Raw genomic sequence first — 14,394 nt, 5'->3', positions numbered from 1 at the left:
GTAATTCATTTTTTTAACAATAATATATTTATCTGTCCTACAAAAAAGAGAAGATCATTATTATAAATAGTGATAATGTAGTTAATTTTGAACATACATATTTTTTAAACATTTTAAAAAATAAAAACATGTCTTTAAATTTAAATGTTGAGGACCAAAAGAAACCATTTTGCGGGCCAATTTTGGGCCCCGGGCCCCACATTGGACAGCCCTGCTCTCCTATCAGCTGAATGAGGTGGAACCTGACCACGCCCTCTCCCAGACTTCCCTGCGTGTCTATTGGCTGCTGGGGTGATCTCGCTCCTGGATGTGGCGACTGTCAAAGGCTTTAAACTATTAAAACTCCGCAAACTCCTTCATCCTGTTGCCTGACACTTGTTGCGCTGCCGCTGCTGCTCCACCTGTATGCGCACCGCCACCTGAACCGCTTCAGCGTTTCCTTCAGGGATTTCCCGCGTGGAGTGATGAACTCCATCGACCCTCAGTCCCATCACCAGCACCCGCACCCGCACCACACCTCCCCGACGGTCGGCTCTCTCCCACCCAAAGGCGCACAGGACGCCCCGGACATGGCCGCAGTTTACTGCGACAACTTCAGCAGCATGTACCACCAGCAGAGCCTCCAGGGCGCACAGAGACCCGCGGGCTACGGCCTCGGCGAGTACGCGTCCTCTCCGAACCCGTACCTGCAGTGGCTCAACGGGCCAACGGGCGTCAACTCCTCCGCGTCTTACCTGCACGGGAACAACCCGGCGTCCTTCATCCCGCCCTCCTACGGCTCCCAGCGGCAGTTCATCACCAACTCCCCCGGGTTCGGTGGCCCGGACCTGGGCTGGCTGTCCATCGCGAGTCAGGAGGAGCTGCTGAAGCTGGTGCGCCCTCCGTACTCGTACTCGGCGCTCATCGCCATGGCCATCCAGAACGCGCACGACAAGAAGCTGACGCTGAGTCAGATTTACCAGTACGTGGCTGATAATTTCCCCTTTTATAAGAAGAGCAAAGCCGGCTGGCAGAACTCCATCCGCCACAATCTGTCCCTGAACGACTGCTTCAAGAAAGTCCCCCGGGACGAGGACGATCCAGGTACCGTGAACGCACCAGCGTCAGGAGGGGAGGGGGGGACATGGAAATTAAAAAAAAAATAGAATGTGGCATTTAGGTGCAATTTAATCATCCGGAAGTTTTTGTTTCGATAAAATTATGTAGTTATTATTTTGAATCATGTGATTATATGAGATTTGTTTTTATGGAGCCTAATTATAGGCGTGGTTAAAGATCTCCTTTCATGATTTTTGGTAATTCATTTTAAAAATAAAGATTAATGTAGGTTATATAGATTGATATAGTATAATATAATATGATATATATGTATAATATAACATTAATTATACAGTGTTTGAAGGCTTAATAATGAACTATAAATTTGTTTATTTTAATTTCTTTGAAATGTGCCTTGAATGTTGACATTTTCATACAAAATATGAATTAGTATTATTAATTCTTACCTTTTTGTATCTTATACATTTGGACAAACACAAGTTTTATTCAGTATTAATGGTCCTTTTAAAAATTGTTACAATGGGCCTTCAGGTTATGTATATTTAAAAAAACAATGTTGTCAATATAGAGCGACAGACAGACATTATGCATTTATTTGACACACTTAAGACTGAAAACATGTGAATAATAAAATCTGTGTCTCTACTCTTTAATTCCAGGAAAGGGAAACTACTGGACGTTGGACCCAAACTGCGAGAAGATGTTCGACAACGGGAATTTCCGCAGGAAAAGGAAAAGACGCTCAGATCAGAGCAGCGTTGCAGGAGGAGGAGGGGCCGTGGCGTCATCGTCAGGCCCCGCCAAAGTTGACCTGAAGTCCTCGGAGAGTCCTCAGCTCCTCGGGCCGTCCTCGCCGGACATGGAGACGGCAATGAACGAGAACCACAAGGGCTCCCCGCCGCTGTCGTCGTCGCCGCCGGCACTGGCATCCTCGACGCCTTGCTTCAACAACTTTTACAGCAGCATGTCGTCACTGAGCTCGGGGGGCCCCAGCCGGCAGGGGGGCCCCCTGGGGCTGGTGAACGAGCTGTCGAACAGGAACATTACGGCCCTGAGCTCGTACCACCCCAACCACGGCGGCCAGGACGTGGCGGCGGCGTCCGAGCACAACGAGGGCTTGCATTTCAACCGCGGAGTTTACTACAACACGTTCGGCGGCGGGCAGAGTGGACAGTTCAACGGCCACTTCTACAACAGCTTCAGTGTCAACAGCCTGATTTATCCCAGGGAAGGCACTGAGCTATAGGAGCCACTTTATCGCCATGGCAACCGGTTTCCTCCTGTACCCTGTGAACCTTCCCGAACCTCAGCACTGTACCTGCATTTCAGCAGAGAGGTCGAGGCGAGCGAGGTAGTGGCTCCACTGATGCTTTCACAGGGGAAAAAAAGTATTTTTTTAATCGCTTGTTTTAAAGCTGCAGTGCGTAACTTTTTGTTGTTGTTTGGTATCGAGCCAATACTTAGCGTCAGTAATGGTCAGACACTGGTCAAAAATCCTGGGATTTGATTTCACTTAAATGAAATGTGTTATGTTATAGGAGCAGAATATTTGAAGCGTTCTGGTTTTGAAATGCCAGATTACTGTCGTTGTCCTTCTTCTTCGTCTAATAATTCCCAGCAGCCTCTACAACACTTTATATTCTCACGTATACAGTTGATAAGTTGCATAAAGAGATGCTAAAACTGCCGACGTGGCAACACGCTGATCCTTCTCTGAATCGGAAATTCGATTTTAAGGAAAAACAACTAAAAAATAAAGCACATTTAACAGATTAGGTCATTTAATAGATTCAAAACTATATCGGTAGACACTCAAAAGTTGCGATATCAGCATCTGTATTGGCAAGCAAAAGTGGTATTGACTAGCCTTGACTAGTCTTATTTGTTTGCTAACTAAGGGAGCGTTTGTGTGTATACAGCTGCAGGACACGGGTGGACAGGGACAAGAAGCGCTGATCCCGACCCAAATAAATGTTGAGCAGTAGAATTCACTGTGGACGTTTCTTTGTGTTGTGACATAAAAAGTGCAGTGTCACCGGGCGACATGAGATCTAAATACGGGGAGGTTGCAAGAAAATAGCAATACAGTAAAATATTGCGATATTTTAATAGCGTAATTGTGCACTGACGCTTTAAAGTGATGTGTCGATACATTGGACAATAGTTTTGTGTTGTAGCTAAGCTTCCGACCACTAGTTGGCAGCAGACCTTCACTCACTCGGTCACAATTGGTTTTATGCACAATTTTATGTAGCGTTATAAGTTTTTTCTTAAAATTTTTGGCGGGGGCTAAAAAAAATTTTTTATATTCCAATACATTGCAATTTATCGCACCATTACCAATTTATCGCTAAAGATGCTAAAAATCACAACACTAAAATGCTTCATCTGACAATGGTTTAAATGTGACATTTGTTTACGTGTTAAAGTTACGCACTACAGCTTTAACTTTGCCGAGCACTGAAACTGTGGAAACAGCAGCCAAAATGTCAAAAAAATGAATAAGCACTTATCTTTTTTTCAGTTTCCTGTATCTATTCTTATGTAAAAGCTCACTTTTTTTTCCCCCCTTTTTATACTTAAAAGAAATATTTCTCTTCTATTTAACGTGTTGTTGTTGTTGTTTAGTCGTATCAACAGAGAGCCTTATTTTTCATAACCACTCTGTCACGTTTGAGATGTAAATGTACAGTTTTTATATATATATATATATATATATATATATATATATATATATATATATATATACATATATATATGTATATATATATATATTGTTTTTTTTACCACTGATGCCAAATCATGCCTTCATGTCTGGCCTTAGACTTTTTTTTTTTAAACTCACAAGAATCAACGCAGATCTGCCAAAGTTGCCTTTTGTCAGCGACCGCCATTACCTCAATCACACAAGACGAACATGAAATAGACAATAAATATAATAATAAATAATATAAAGGGCTAATCTGTTTTTTTTTTGTTTGTTTCCAAATATCAGCAATAAGTGAGTTAACGTCCAAAAAAAAACCCAGACCAGGTCTTATTTTTATATCGTTGACTGAAACCACAGCACTAAGGCTTGTGTAAATACTTTTACAAATGTGTATTTTCTTTGTAAATATAAAAGATTAGTTTTTTGATTATTTATGCTATTTATGCTAATAGGCCTGTTTTCTACTGTCGTGTCTCATTAAAGCAGAAAAAAAATGTGCCGAAAACAGTATCGCTGAAGCCCAGCTGTCATAAATACAGTATATATATACATATATATGTATATATATGTATGTATATATATATATATATATATATGTGTGTATATATATATACATATACGTATATATTTATATATATACATATACGTATATATGTATATGTATGAACAAAACGATTTTGCTGTGTCATGGTTTCTCTCAGGATTCAATGTGACAATCGTTGAATGGCTTTTTGTATCCTTTTTGTTTTTTTTGTTTGTTTTTTTAATCTTCATAAAATACAATACAGCTTCCAGGCAGTTTCAACTGTGATTTTAAATAAATATCATGTGACTCACTCGTATTGTCATGTGTCAAATTGACTTTAATCTCATGTTTCATGGCTTCCACTTCCATTTCATCTCAATGAGAAACAACCAGGGCAGGCGTTTTAATTATGAAGATCTTTGTTTTCACAGAAACGACTTGAGGAGATATAATTTACGAGTTTATGTGGTTTTAACAGAGTTAATTCACAAAGATTTAAGCTGCAGATTTGACTCCCAGTGAATCGTGTTGTTCTCTTTCTCTCTTTCTCTCTAAATCAAAAATAAATCCACTTATTTATTCACTTTCTCCCCCCGAAACCCGTCAGATCACCGAGATTAGTGTCAAAGAGTCGCGTTACACCCAGGAGGCAACGGTGCTGCTTTTAAACAAACAACATAAATAGTCATTAGGAGGCGTTTGTTTAATTTTGTTCTCTTTTTTGCCAGAAATTGGGAACGTTGCCCAGGTCCCGTGCTCGACCCCCCCAAAAAAAAGCCTCATCTGGTGCCAGTAATTCCCCAATATAAATCGGAGCAGGTCAAAAGAAGCCGCTGCAGCGACTGTAATGAATATAAATAAGTGTTTAAGTTAAAGTGTATTGTCTACAGCAAGTTAAAGTGATTTCAAACAATTCAAATGCAAATATTAACAGTAACACATTTTGTTAAGAAAAGGGGATTAAGTTTAACAATAATCATATAGAGGCAGTGTTCATGTATACAAGTTTTATTGAGATGTTCAAATAAATGACATAATTAATTGAGAAGGTGATTGAATCAGTGCAAAATTTGGCACTTTAATCTGCAGAAGTGTGACTTAATTCTTCATTTGTCATTAACAACATTTGTGTTAGCAATTTTTTCTGTTTTTAGATCTGTCATAAAGATGAATGTCGAATATTTATTCCTGTTTTTTGATCATCTGTGCCTTTTATTTGTATTTCATTACAATGCTTTTGTTTAAAAATGTACAAGTAATGTTAACGCCCAATTTAAAACGTATCTTTTTGATTCTTTTCAGGCAAGAAAACACCTTTCGTTACAGTGTACGGTGTTAAAAAAGAAATTGTACTCGATTCAAATGTGAGTTCATGCTTTTATGTCACACCTTAATTCCTACGAGAGATCGGAACGGGGCGACGCCTCGGCAGAGAAGAGAAAGTTCAAGTTTGGAGTGAAGCCAAGCTCCCTGCAAAGACACGGCAGCTGACAGCCGTCTTGATTCAGAAAACAGTGAGCGCTATTGTCCTCCGTCCTTCACGCCAATCCTCATGTATCAATTAGGGACTCTCTGAAGATCTCCCCCTCGGGCCGACGGGGGTTTAAGCAGCTCTTTTGTCTCCGTTCTCTGCCAGTGTTTGGCCCAAATTAAGAGGAGGCCATTTTCCCTTTGTTCCTGCGAAGGAACGACGCATCAAGCAGTTCCCTCTGCAAATATTTACCACCCATCGTGGAGATTAGTGACAATGATTTGATCATTTAATTCCGTCTTCACTGTTTATGATTCACACCGGGTATGTGTTCAAGGTACTTAAGTGTTTTGCCGTGAAACTGATATGATGGTACTTTTCCCATCGTCTCGCAGTGAATTTAAAAGTGAACGCTTCTGGGAATGACTGTGAACTCCACTTTGTTCCCGCCTTGCATGACTTTTATTTACCCGCGGATCTAAATGTAGTTAGAGGATTGACGCAAACATAATTGCCACAATATGATCACATCACTAAAACGTGGTTTAAAGTTTGATACCTGATACGACTGTAGCCATTGTTCGATTAATCCCATTATTACCTGCAAGTTTAAGGTACATTACAGAAGAATTTTAATACATTAAGTCATAAAATGACATGGATGTGTCATCAGAGATTAAGGAAACACGTTAAGGTGAAATATTGGCTTCATGGTACAGCCACTTTAGTCACAACTTACTTCACAGTTAGCTAGCTCCAGTTATGGCTCGTAAACTACTGAATGTTACAAAACCCTAAAAAGCCTCGGTTCTCCACTCAAAAACGTCTTGACTTGAGAAGAACAGCGAGGGTTTGTATCGGAAGTGTGTTAGCTTAGCACTCCCCCTCTCTCATATACATTGTTGGTGGATATTTAAAGTGGAACTATGCAAGTCTGCTTTCGTATATTTCGTATATAGATATATTTACCACAACACCCTAAACATCCATCCGTTGTCTACCATTTTTTCTGTCGTGAAAGACTCAGTCCTGCGCTCCCACCTCCCTTCCCCTCACGTCCGTTTTGCGTGCTTCTGTGTTTTTTAGTTCTCGCAGATGTATACTCACTCGGTCAGACAGTCGTTTCCTCTTCCTCGCTCCTTCTGACAACAGTTGTCTCTGCTTCTTTTTCAAGCAGAGACGCTATCACTGCCTCAATCTTATAACCGGTACCTGGCTAGGGTGAGTGGGTGTGTGTGGTGCCAGGTAGAAATTCATGTTTCTCACAAGACCCAAGACTTTGTGGGACCTCCTGATTCTGAGGACACCAGGTCGATGGCCCTGATCTTGCACGGCTAGTTTTCCGCTATTTGGGGGCATTGGAGACAGCCGCCAATCTCCCCACAACAAGCCATTTAACCATCACAGTTAGTGTTTTCAGAGAGACTCTGACTCTGGTGCTGTTCTGGAGCCTCAGAACCTTGGTGCTTTCTGGCAAAACCAGCCAGCATTCACACCAGTTTAAGAGGTACCAAAGTAGGAGGCTGCTCTTCTTCACAACCCAGGATATGACACACCCACTGATGATGTGACAGTTTGTGAGGAAGAACCAATTTTTTTTTTTTGGTTCCAGCTGAGAACCAACTTCTCAGGTTCCGCACCAATTTTTGAACTAGCCGGCCGGTTCCAAATTAGGTTTGGGAACCACAACCGGCACTGACCCCGGCCAGTGCAAAAAGGGCTACATGAAAACAGGTATAAAACCCAACATATTTCTGTTTATTGTCACATTGTCGCCTCCTCTCATCATGTAATAATTATCTGCTGCTGCATGGAGTAACCACACTTTAACTTTCAAATTCTGTGTGTTGCTGAGGTCAGACCTTGTTTGCATTACACATGCCCGCACTTCCAAAACATTTCAATTCTGGCAGGCTTCTCTGGTTCCGTCTGGTCAGTGAAGACCCCTCCTGCCACAAAAGTGTGAACTTCTCTGTTAGTGGGGATCCAATGAGCCTGCAAAGACATTTGAAAAGCGCCATTGTCGGTTTCAGCTGGGAAACAGTTTGAACATGGGACCGCGGGTGCTGCTTCATCGGGTGACCACAGCTACTCTAGGTTCATGTCCTAAACGACCCTATAGGACTCCCGCAACCCAGATTGTTCCCCAGATAATGGACGTGGAAGAGGTGACGCCTCACTAATGAGAAACAGCTCAGAGCACAGAAAGCAACTGTTCTGCCGTAGCAGCATGTTTCACGTAGAGGGCTGGGGATCAACTTCAACAAAGATCTCTGACTGTGATGTTAAATAAGGACAGTGCAGTGATGATGACATGTCAGGTGGATCATTCATGTCGGGACTGTGTGTCCTCAAGTGATACCGGAGTAGAGCAATACAATAATTTTACAAAGGAAATGGCACAATCATTAATCAGAGTGGCTCAAAATGGTAAAAAATGCCTTCTAATTTGATTGGTTTGATGGTGACTGGTCTGGGAAAAGACATTTTTTATCTACTGCAAACTTCTTTCTACTTCTTATTTTTCAGCAAAAGTGGAATTAAATATATCACTGGAAATTTGTCAACATGTGTGGTTCCATTTCCCGCCTTCTTCCGCGTTGATCCAATTTGATTCTGCACAGACCGTGCGCAGAAAGCAAAACCCTTTCCAGTACAGTTGGTGGCGCACAATTTTTTAGTCAAAAGAGACAATTAAGATGACAGTCACCATGGAAACCTTATGTAGGTTGTATGGGAAAGTCCTCCATTACCCACATACAGTATGTGCAATTCAATTACTCAACCATTGAGTGACCATTAGATGTCGGGTCTATTTTTGAGGCTTTGAAGCGTCAAATCTTTTTTTAGTACAATCAGGAAGAAGCCTCAAAAGCTTCACAAGGATTCATCCCACCATCTCTACAGCTCCGACTTCCAAGTTCCAATGTAAATGGATGGCAGCATGAGAAATTGGAATGTGGGATCTGGTATGCTTGTGCGGAAGGCTAGTCTGCAAGTATGAACAGCTAGCAAAAGCAGGCTTCAGCAGGTTAACTAGCACTACCATGATTGTGCTGGCTAGCTAGAAATAGCAAGCTTTGCCAACATTTGTACCATTTGCATTCAAACTCAGGTAGCAATATCGTGTTGCACTTGCTTCAGGGCAGAGACAAAAGTGAGCTAAAATGTACAACCTGGTGACTTCTGAAAATATGTGCACGTCACTTGATTTAATCTTTCAATCTGCTGTTGGTTATCTCTATAGCATTAGCCATTAGGCTAGCAGTAACGGGGCCTGTAAATACTCCGCAAGAACAGAGAAATTTGTTCTCTTTCCCAGGGCTGCGAGAAATAAATCAGCCCTCTTTTGGATGTTCTTGCAGCTTGTTCTTGACACAATGTCTGGAAAGAAAGTTTTGTCTTGTTGGGTGTCCGACAATTGTGTGATTGGCCAGAAATGTGAAGTGGGCATGGGTAATGCAGAAATGTTGTCATTCCCTATGAGGACTTCCCATAAACAAATTTCTCTGTTCTTGCAGAGTATATGAGTGACTTAGGTTAACAAAAATTATCCAGTCATTGCTGTGTTAATATTCTGTGTATAAACATAAGAAATGAATAAAGTAGACTGTGGTGGTTGGGGGTGAGCATAGGAAAGCATTTTGATGGGTAGTGTCCAAGAAGGAGGTTGCAGTTGTGGGTCGTGGGGAGGGTTGATGGTGGAGGGAGCTCCTGAGTATGATTTGATCCTGGAAGGCTCAATTAAGTGGTTTGTTTACCCCTCGTGTGGAGCTAGTGAATTGGAGCCAGGTCAGCTCCGGGTTGAGGTGTTGTTCATTATTTTTCCGCCTGTCGGATCCCATGAGTGGCCGCTGGAGACGGTGGCTGCTCGGCGGCCTAGGAGCAAAGGTTCCTGCCGGTGGGGTACTTCAAGCACACTCAAAGCCTCTCTCTCCTTGCCAGGGGGATTATGATCAACAAAGCATGTCCCACACCTGCACCGGCCGGCACAATGGAAACTCTGCGGGCCAATGGAGACGCAGGGAGAGAGCAGTTATTAGAGGCCCCCGCCAATGAAATGGATTACATTAACCCCTTCTGTTGTTCCTGCTGCAGGAGCTTAAACATTGAACTGACAGACTCCACATCCCATTGAGAAAAATCCTGGTAACACTTTGTTACAATAGCTTTATTCCAGTTTATCCAGCATTGGGACATGTTGTGTCTCCACTCTGGGACTGTGTGGCGACTCGATGAAGAGATGTGATGCTGAGCTGAAACTCTGAGTGGTTGGTTTCAACAGATCTTAATGCTGTTGACCGCAACATAGAGTTCATGACAAGAAAACTGAGTTTGCTTATGTCCAGATGTTTCAAATTCTTTTCAAATCACATTTACTTTTTCATCTAACACAGTCAAACAAATGACATATGTCTTTAAAGTTTACTTGGTATGTTCAGGTGGAGTTGGTTATATTTTTATAAGGATCTTGAAGTGGAGTGACTTCCTGAGGACGTACACAATAGCTCATTAAAAAGTTATGTTGTTTGTTCAATAACAATGATCATTTTTATCAAGCAAAACAAAGCTAGCATCATTGCTATGGTTCAGCTAGCATTGTTGCTGTGAACATTGTTGATATGGTTGAGCTAGTGTTGTTGCTGTGATTCAGCTAGCAATATTGTTGTGAGGCAACAATGCTAGCCCAATCTTACCCCGTGTGGCCCAGCTGTGGTTTGATCAGGTTTTAAAAACTCCAAGATGGCTGTGGGGAAACCAATCTTGAGGCTTCAAAATGGCGGAACAGTGGCTGCACGGATCCAACGAGTCAAATGCGATTTGAAAAGTCTCAGTCGATCATTCATTGCATCATCTTCCCTCATGTCAGATGACATTTTTACACATATAAGACAGAAACCACGAACCTTCAAACAGAAAAGTGATCTATTGCACATCAAAGACTTTGAACAATGTAACTGTTTATCCTGTCGCCTTGTAACTGATGGTTAGCCAACACACGTCAGAATCTCAGCGCAGGAGACGACAGTTATTAGATCCATCATCGCGTTGCGATAATTAATCAGAGCAGCGCGTGTTCCAAAGCTGAAAGCATTAAAAAGGTCGGTGTTAAAAGACAAACTAATGGCTGCTGAATATTTGTTAGGTTAAGTGAATGTGTTTCAATAGCAAATGTACAGAAACATTAAATGTCACAATATTCATTCATGATTCATTCAATTATAGACATATTGAATACACACCACATTGAGTAATTATGGCAGCATATTAGTGCCACTCCAGCATAAACGGGAATAGATGGTGTCACATTATAATACATGAAACTGTTGTGTTATATGTTGTAAGGTATTTAAAGCTGCAGTGCGCAACTTTTGGGGATTTTTTGTTGTCACATGTTTGCTACGTTTTTTTCTCTGTCAAGCAAAACTATCAGACCAGACTGAGGGAGCGCTCGTGTGTATACAGCAGCAGCGCAGAGCCAAGAAGCATTGATGACGACCATGAGTGTAACGGTAACGTTTCTTTGAGTTTAAGAGTCGCGTACTACAGCTTTACAAGTTCTCAAACTTGACCGCGCGACCTGTAATTGCACCCGTGTGCGCTCGATATTCTCCGTGTCCTGTTTCTTTAACAGTTGTCAACAAGTAAACAGTGTAGTTACGAGTTGTGTTTGTGGTTTGTTTCCTGATGTGTTTTTGGAACAACAGAGCGCGGGGGATACGCAAATATTGTCAGCAAGGGAGGGGGTCAGGTCGCGGGAAAGCGGTCTTGGGTGAATTAGACCGGAGCTTAGAGGAATGTCCATCGCTGCCCTCGTCCTCACCCTCTCACCGACACACACACACACACTCTGCTTTAATTGGGCCTGTTCTCCTGGCACTTCTCCAGATCACACTGTCACTTTATCCTGCGTAATAAGCTATTAGCCCCAGCCAGACCGGGCCGCGCCACCACCCCACGCTAATCGACATGGACGTGGTCATTGTGTGGGACGGGGACTCTAAGGACAACACAGGCCGGCTATTGTTGCTGCCTGGACCTCAGAGGCTGGGACTCGTCCATGCTGCGGCTCACAGAGGGACAAGGAGGGGATGAGAGAGAGGGAGACGAGGTGAAGTCCACCCCCCCACTCACAGGAAACAACAAAACAAACTGTAACACCTACACTTCTGCCACCGTGCTTTGGCAAAAATATGACTTTCTGCCTCGTCGCACCTGCAGGAAGATTGAGCTGAAACCACAGCAGCGATGGACGATAACATCAATCAGCAAGAGACATCATCAGCTCAGTGTTCAAACGCTTGTCAGAGCTCAGCGGGGATTTTTTTTTTTATATGTTTAAATGAGACATTATTTCAGACGTTTGAGGGAGGTTTCATAAACATGCCTCTGTCCAAGTTTCACAGAATAATCTGTGCAACAGTGTCCACCAGTGGGACAGGCTCAGATTTCAATTCTATAGGTCATAACAAACGATCGACCCACAACACGATAAATGAAACAAAAATGTCTTTTTATTTTTTTATATTTATTGGTTGGTTCGTTTGTTTTATTTGTAGCCAGATGTATTCATGTGTCAGGATTTAAGCTTGTATTTGTAGCTGTTTGTGCTTCTCTTTATTTCTCTATTTTCTCTTTATTTTCTTTTTAATGTGTAGCTTGTTTTATTTTCACTTTGTCGTAGTTTATTTGGTGTGTTTTTTTTTAATTTACCATGTTTTTGATTCATCATTCGTCTTTTGTCTGTTGTTGTCTGTTGTTGTATTTGTAGCCAATTCAGGTTTTTTGACTTTTATTTCTAGCTGCGATTTTAAAATTGGTTTTATTTATGAATCTTTTGGGGTCATTTGTTTTGATTTGTCACTGTTTTTGTAGTTTTTTTGATAGGTAGGTAGGTAGGTAGATTCGAGTTTATTTAATCATTTCATTACAACATGTTGGATGAATGAGAGCACGAGGAGGGAAACTTCCTCGACCACATTACGTCTCGTCCCTGAACAAGTCCCGGCAGCTCCGGGCAGAAAATGACGGGGTTAGACGAGGCCTTGGCACCGCAGCCGCTGTGAGGTGCTAATACTTGCAGCCTTGGCAGCGGCAGAGACAGACGGTGTACTTTATGTTGGGGATGTACAGAGCAGACTCTGCGCTTCTCGCCCCGGCAGTGTCAACGTGTGACGCTGCGGCTGGCGAGGGCGCGGGTGTGTGGACGTTTGCTGAGGGGAGCGGCGCTTAATTAACCCTGTCCCTGTGTGTGTGTGTGTGTGTGGGAATGCCACAGGGGTTGAAGGGCAGGCTGCGACAGACCTCGTGAACAGGTGCATGATGGGGTTTGAGGAGGTTCAGTGTGAGAGATTGTTTTCTTGTATGAGCACCAAAAGAACCACAAGTCATTTTTGTCTGGTCCTCACGACTTTAGAGGGCTTTTTGGAGAGTTAAGACGTGGTTTTAGGGTTAGATTTGGGTTTCGGTTAGGGCTAGGTTAAGGTTTTCGGTTAGGGTCAGGGGCTAGGGGAATGAGTTTTGTCTGTGAGTGTCCCCACTATGAATGCTGCACTAACATGTGTGTGTGTTAGGACCTTTTTCTGTCATAAACCCCAGCCTTGACAGGACCAGTTGTCCTCATAGAGACTAAAACCTGGTCCTAATGGAGCAGAACCTCCTATCTGAGCAACTGAGTTCGGGACTAAGATTTGCAATGTGGTTAAGTTAAGGTTAGGTGTGTGTGTTCTTGTATGGGTATCTTTGCGAGGACCAAAACACTTATATGACTAAGGAAGTGAGGACATTTTGAGAAAGTGAGGACATTTTGGTTGGTGCTCACATTCTGATACCCCTAACATGGCCTGGTTTTAGGGTAAGGGTTAGAATTAGGTTTAGGTTAGTGTAAGGGGCTGGGGATTTGATTTTGGTTGCCTTTTAATGAAGTCATCCTCTGCTATAACTCTCAGGTCAAACCTCTTATGAAACATTCAGTACATCTAGTGCGTCATTGTGCACATTTGTCACTAAGCAAACAAGACAACAACTCCCATGATCCTCTGATGTCAACAAACTAGCTTTTTTTTTAAGTATTTTGTTGTCTCATAGGCTGAGAAAATACATAGAAGATAGAAGAAAAAAATGAAAAAGAAACAGTTTTTCCACAGGCATGCATCGTGCATGTGAACAATGGAGTTGATGAAGCATCTGTAGTGGAGGGAGACTAAGCTGATCACAGAGAAGTGGATCCGTACAGTGACAGGAGGTGGAGAGGAGGGGGTGGGGAGGAAGAGAGAGGCAATCAGAGGAATGAACGAGTGAAAACATATTGGTCATCCCGAGTTCAGCCTCCGTCCCCCTGCTGCGGGCTGATTCACTGCCTGGCTGCTCATGCAGGCTCTGCCCGGGCTGCTCGGCACAAATCCAGTCTTCTGTGCAAATGACCGGAGGGAGGAGGAGGCCAGCGGGGTGAGATCTCACCCTCTCCTCCCCCAAAACCCCCAAAACCCCTGTCTGATCCCCCTCACTGGCCCAGCACGAAGCTGATGGAGCGTCACGGATGGCCCTGGAGTGCACCTACAATTTTCTTTTCAGTTCACACACACACACACATACAGACCACATTGCACTTTCTTTTTCCGTGTGTTT

General features: G+C 42.8%; 1 protein-coding gene across 1 annotated transcript; it reads left to right on the top strand.

Annotated features, from left to right (window-relative positions):
• Positions 1 to 391: 391 nt before the first annotated feature.
• Positions 392 to 3,743, top strand: foxi2 (forkhead box I2). The gene is made up of 2 exons (XM_058615697.1): positions 392 to 1,083; positions 1,719 to 3,743. The coding sequence occupies exons 1-2, from the start codon at positions 465 to 467 to the stop codon at positions 2,303 to 2,305; spliced, it is 1,206 nt and encodes a 401-aa protein (XP_058471680.1). The 5' UTR covers positions 392 to 464; the 3' UTR covers positions 2,306 to 3,743.
• Positions 3,744 to 14,394: the final 10,651 nt, after the last annotated feature.

Source organism: Solea solea, chromosome 18 (assembly GCF_958295425.1).
Source record: "Solea solea chromosome 18, fSolSol10.1, whole genome shotgun sequence".
Lineage (NCBI taxonomy): Eukaryota > Metazoa > Chordata > Actinopteri > Pleuronectiformes > Soleidae > Solea > Solea solea.
This window is presented reverse-complemented; position numbering and strand designations above follow the sequence as displayed.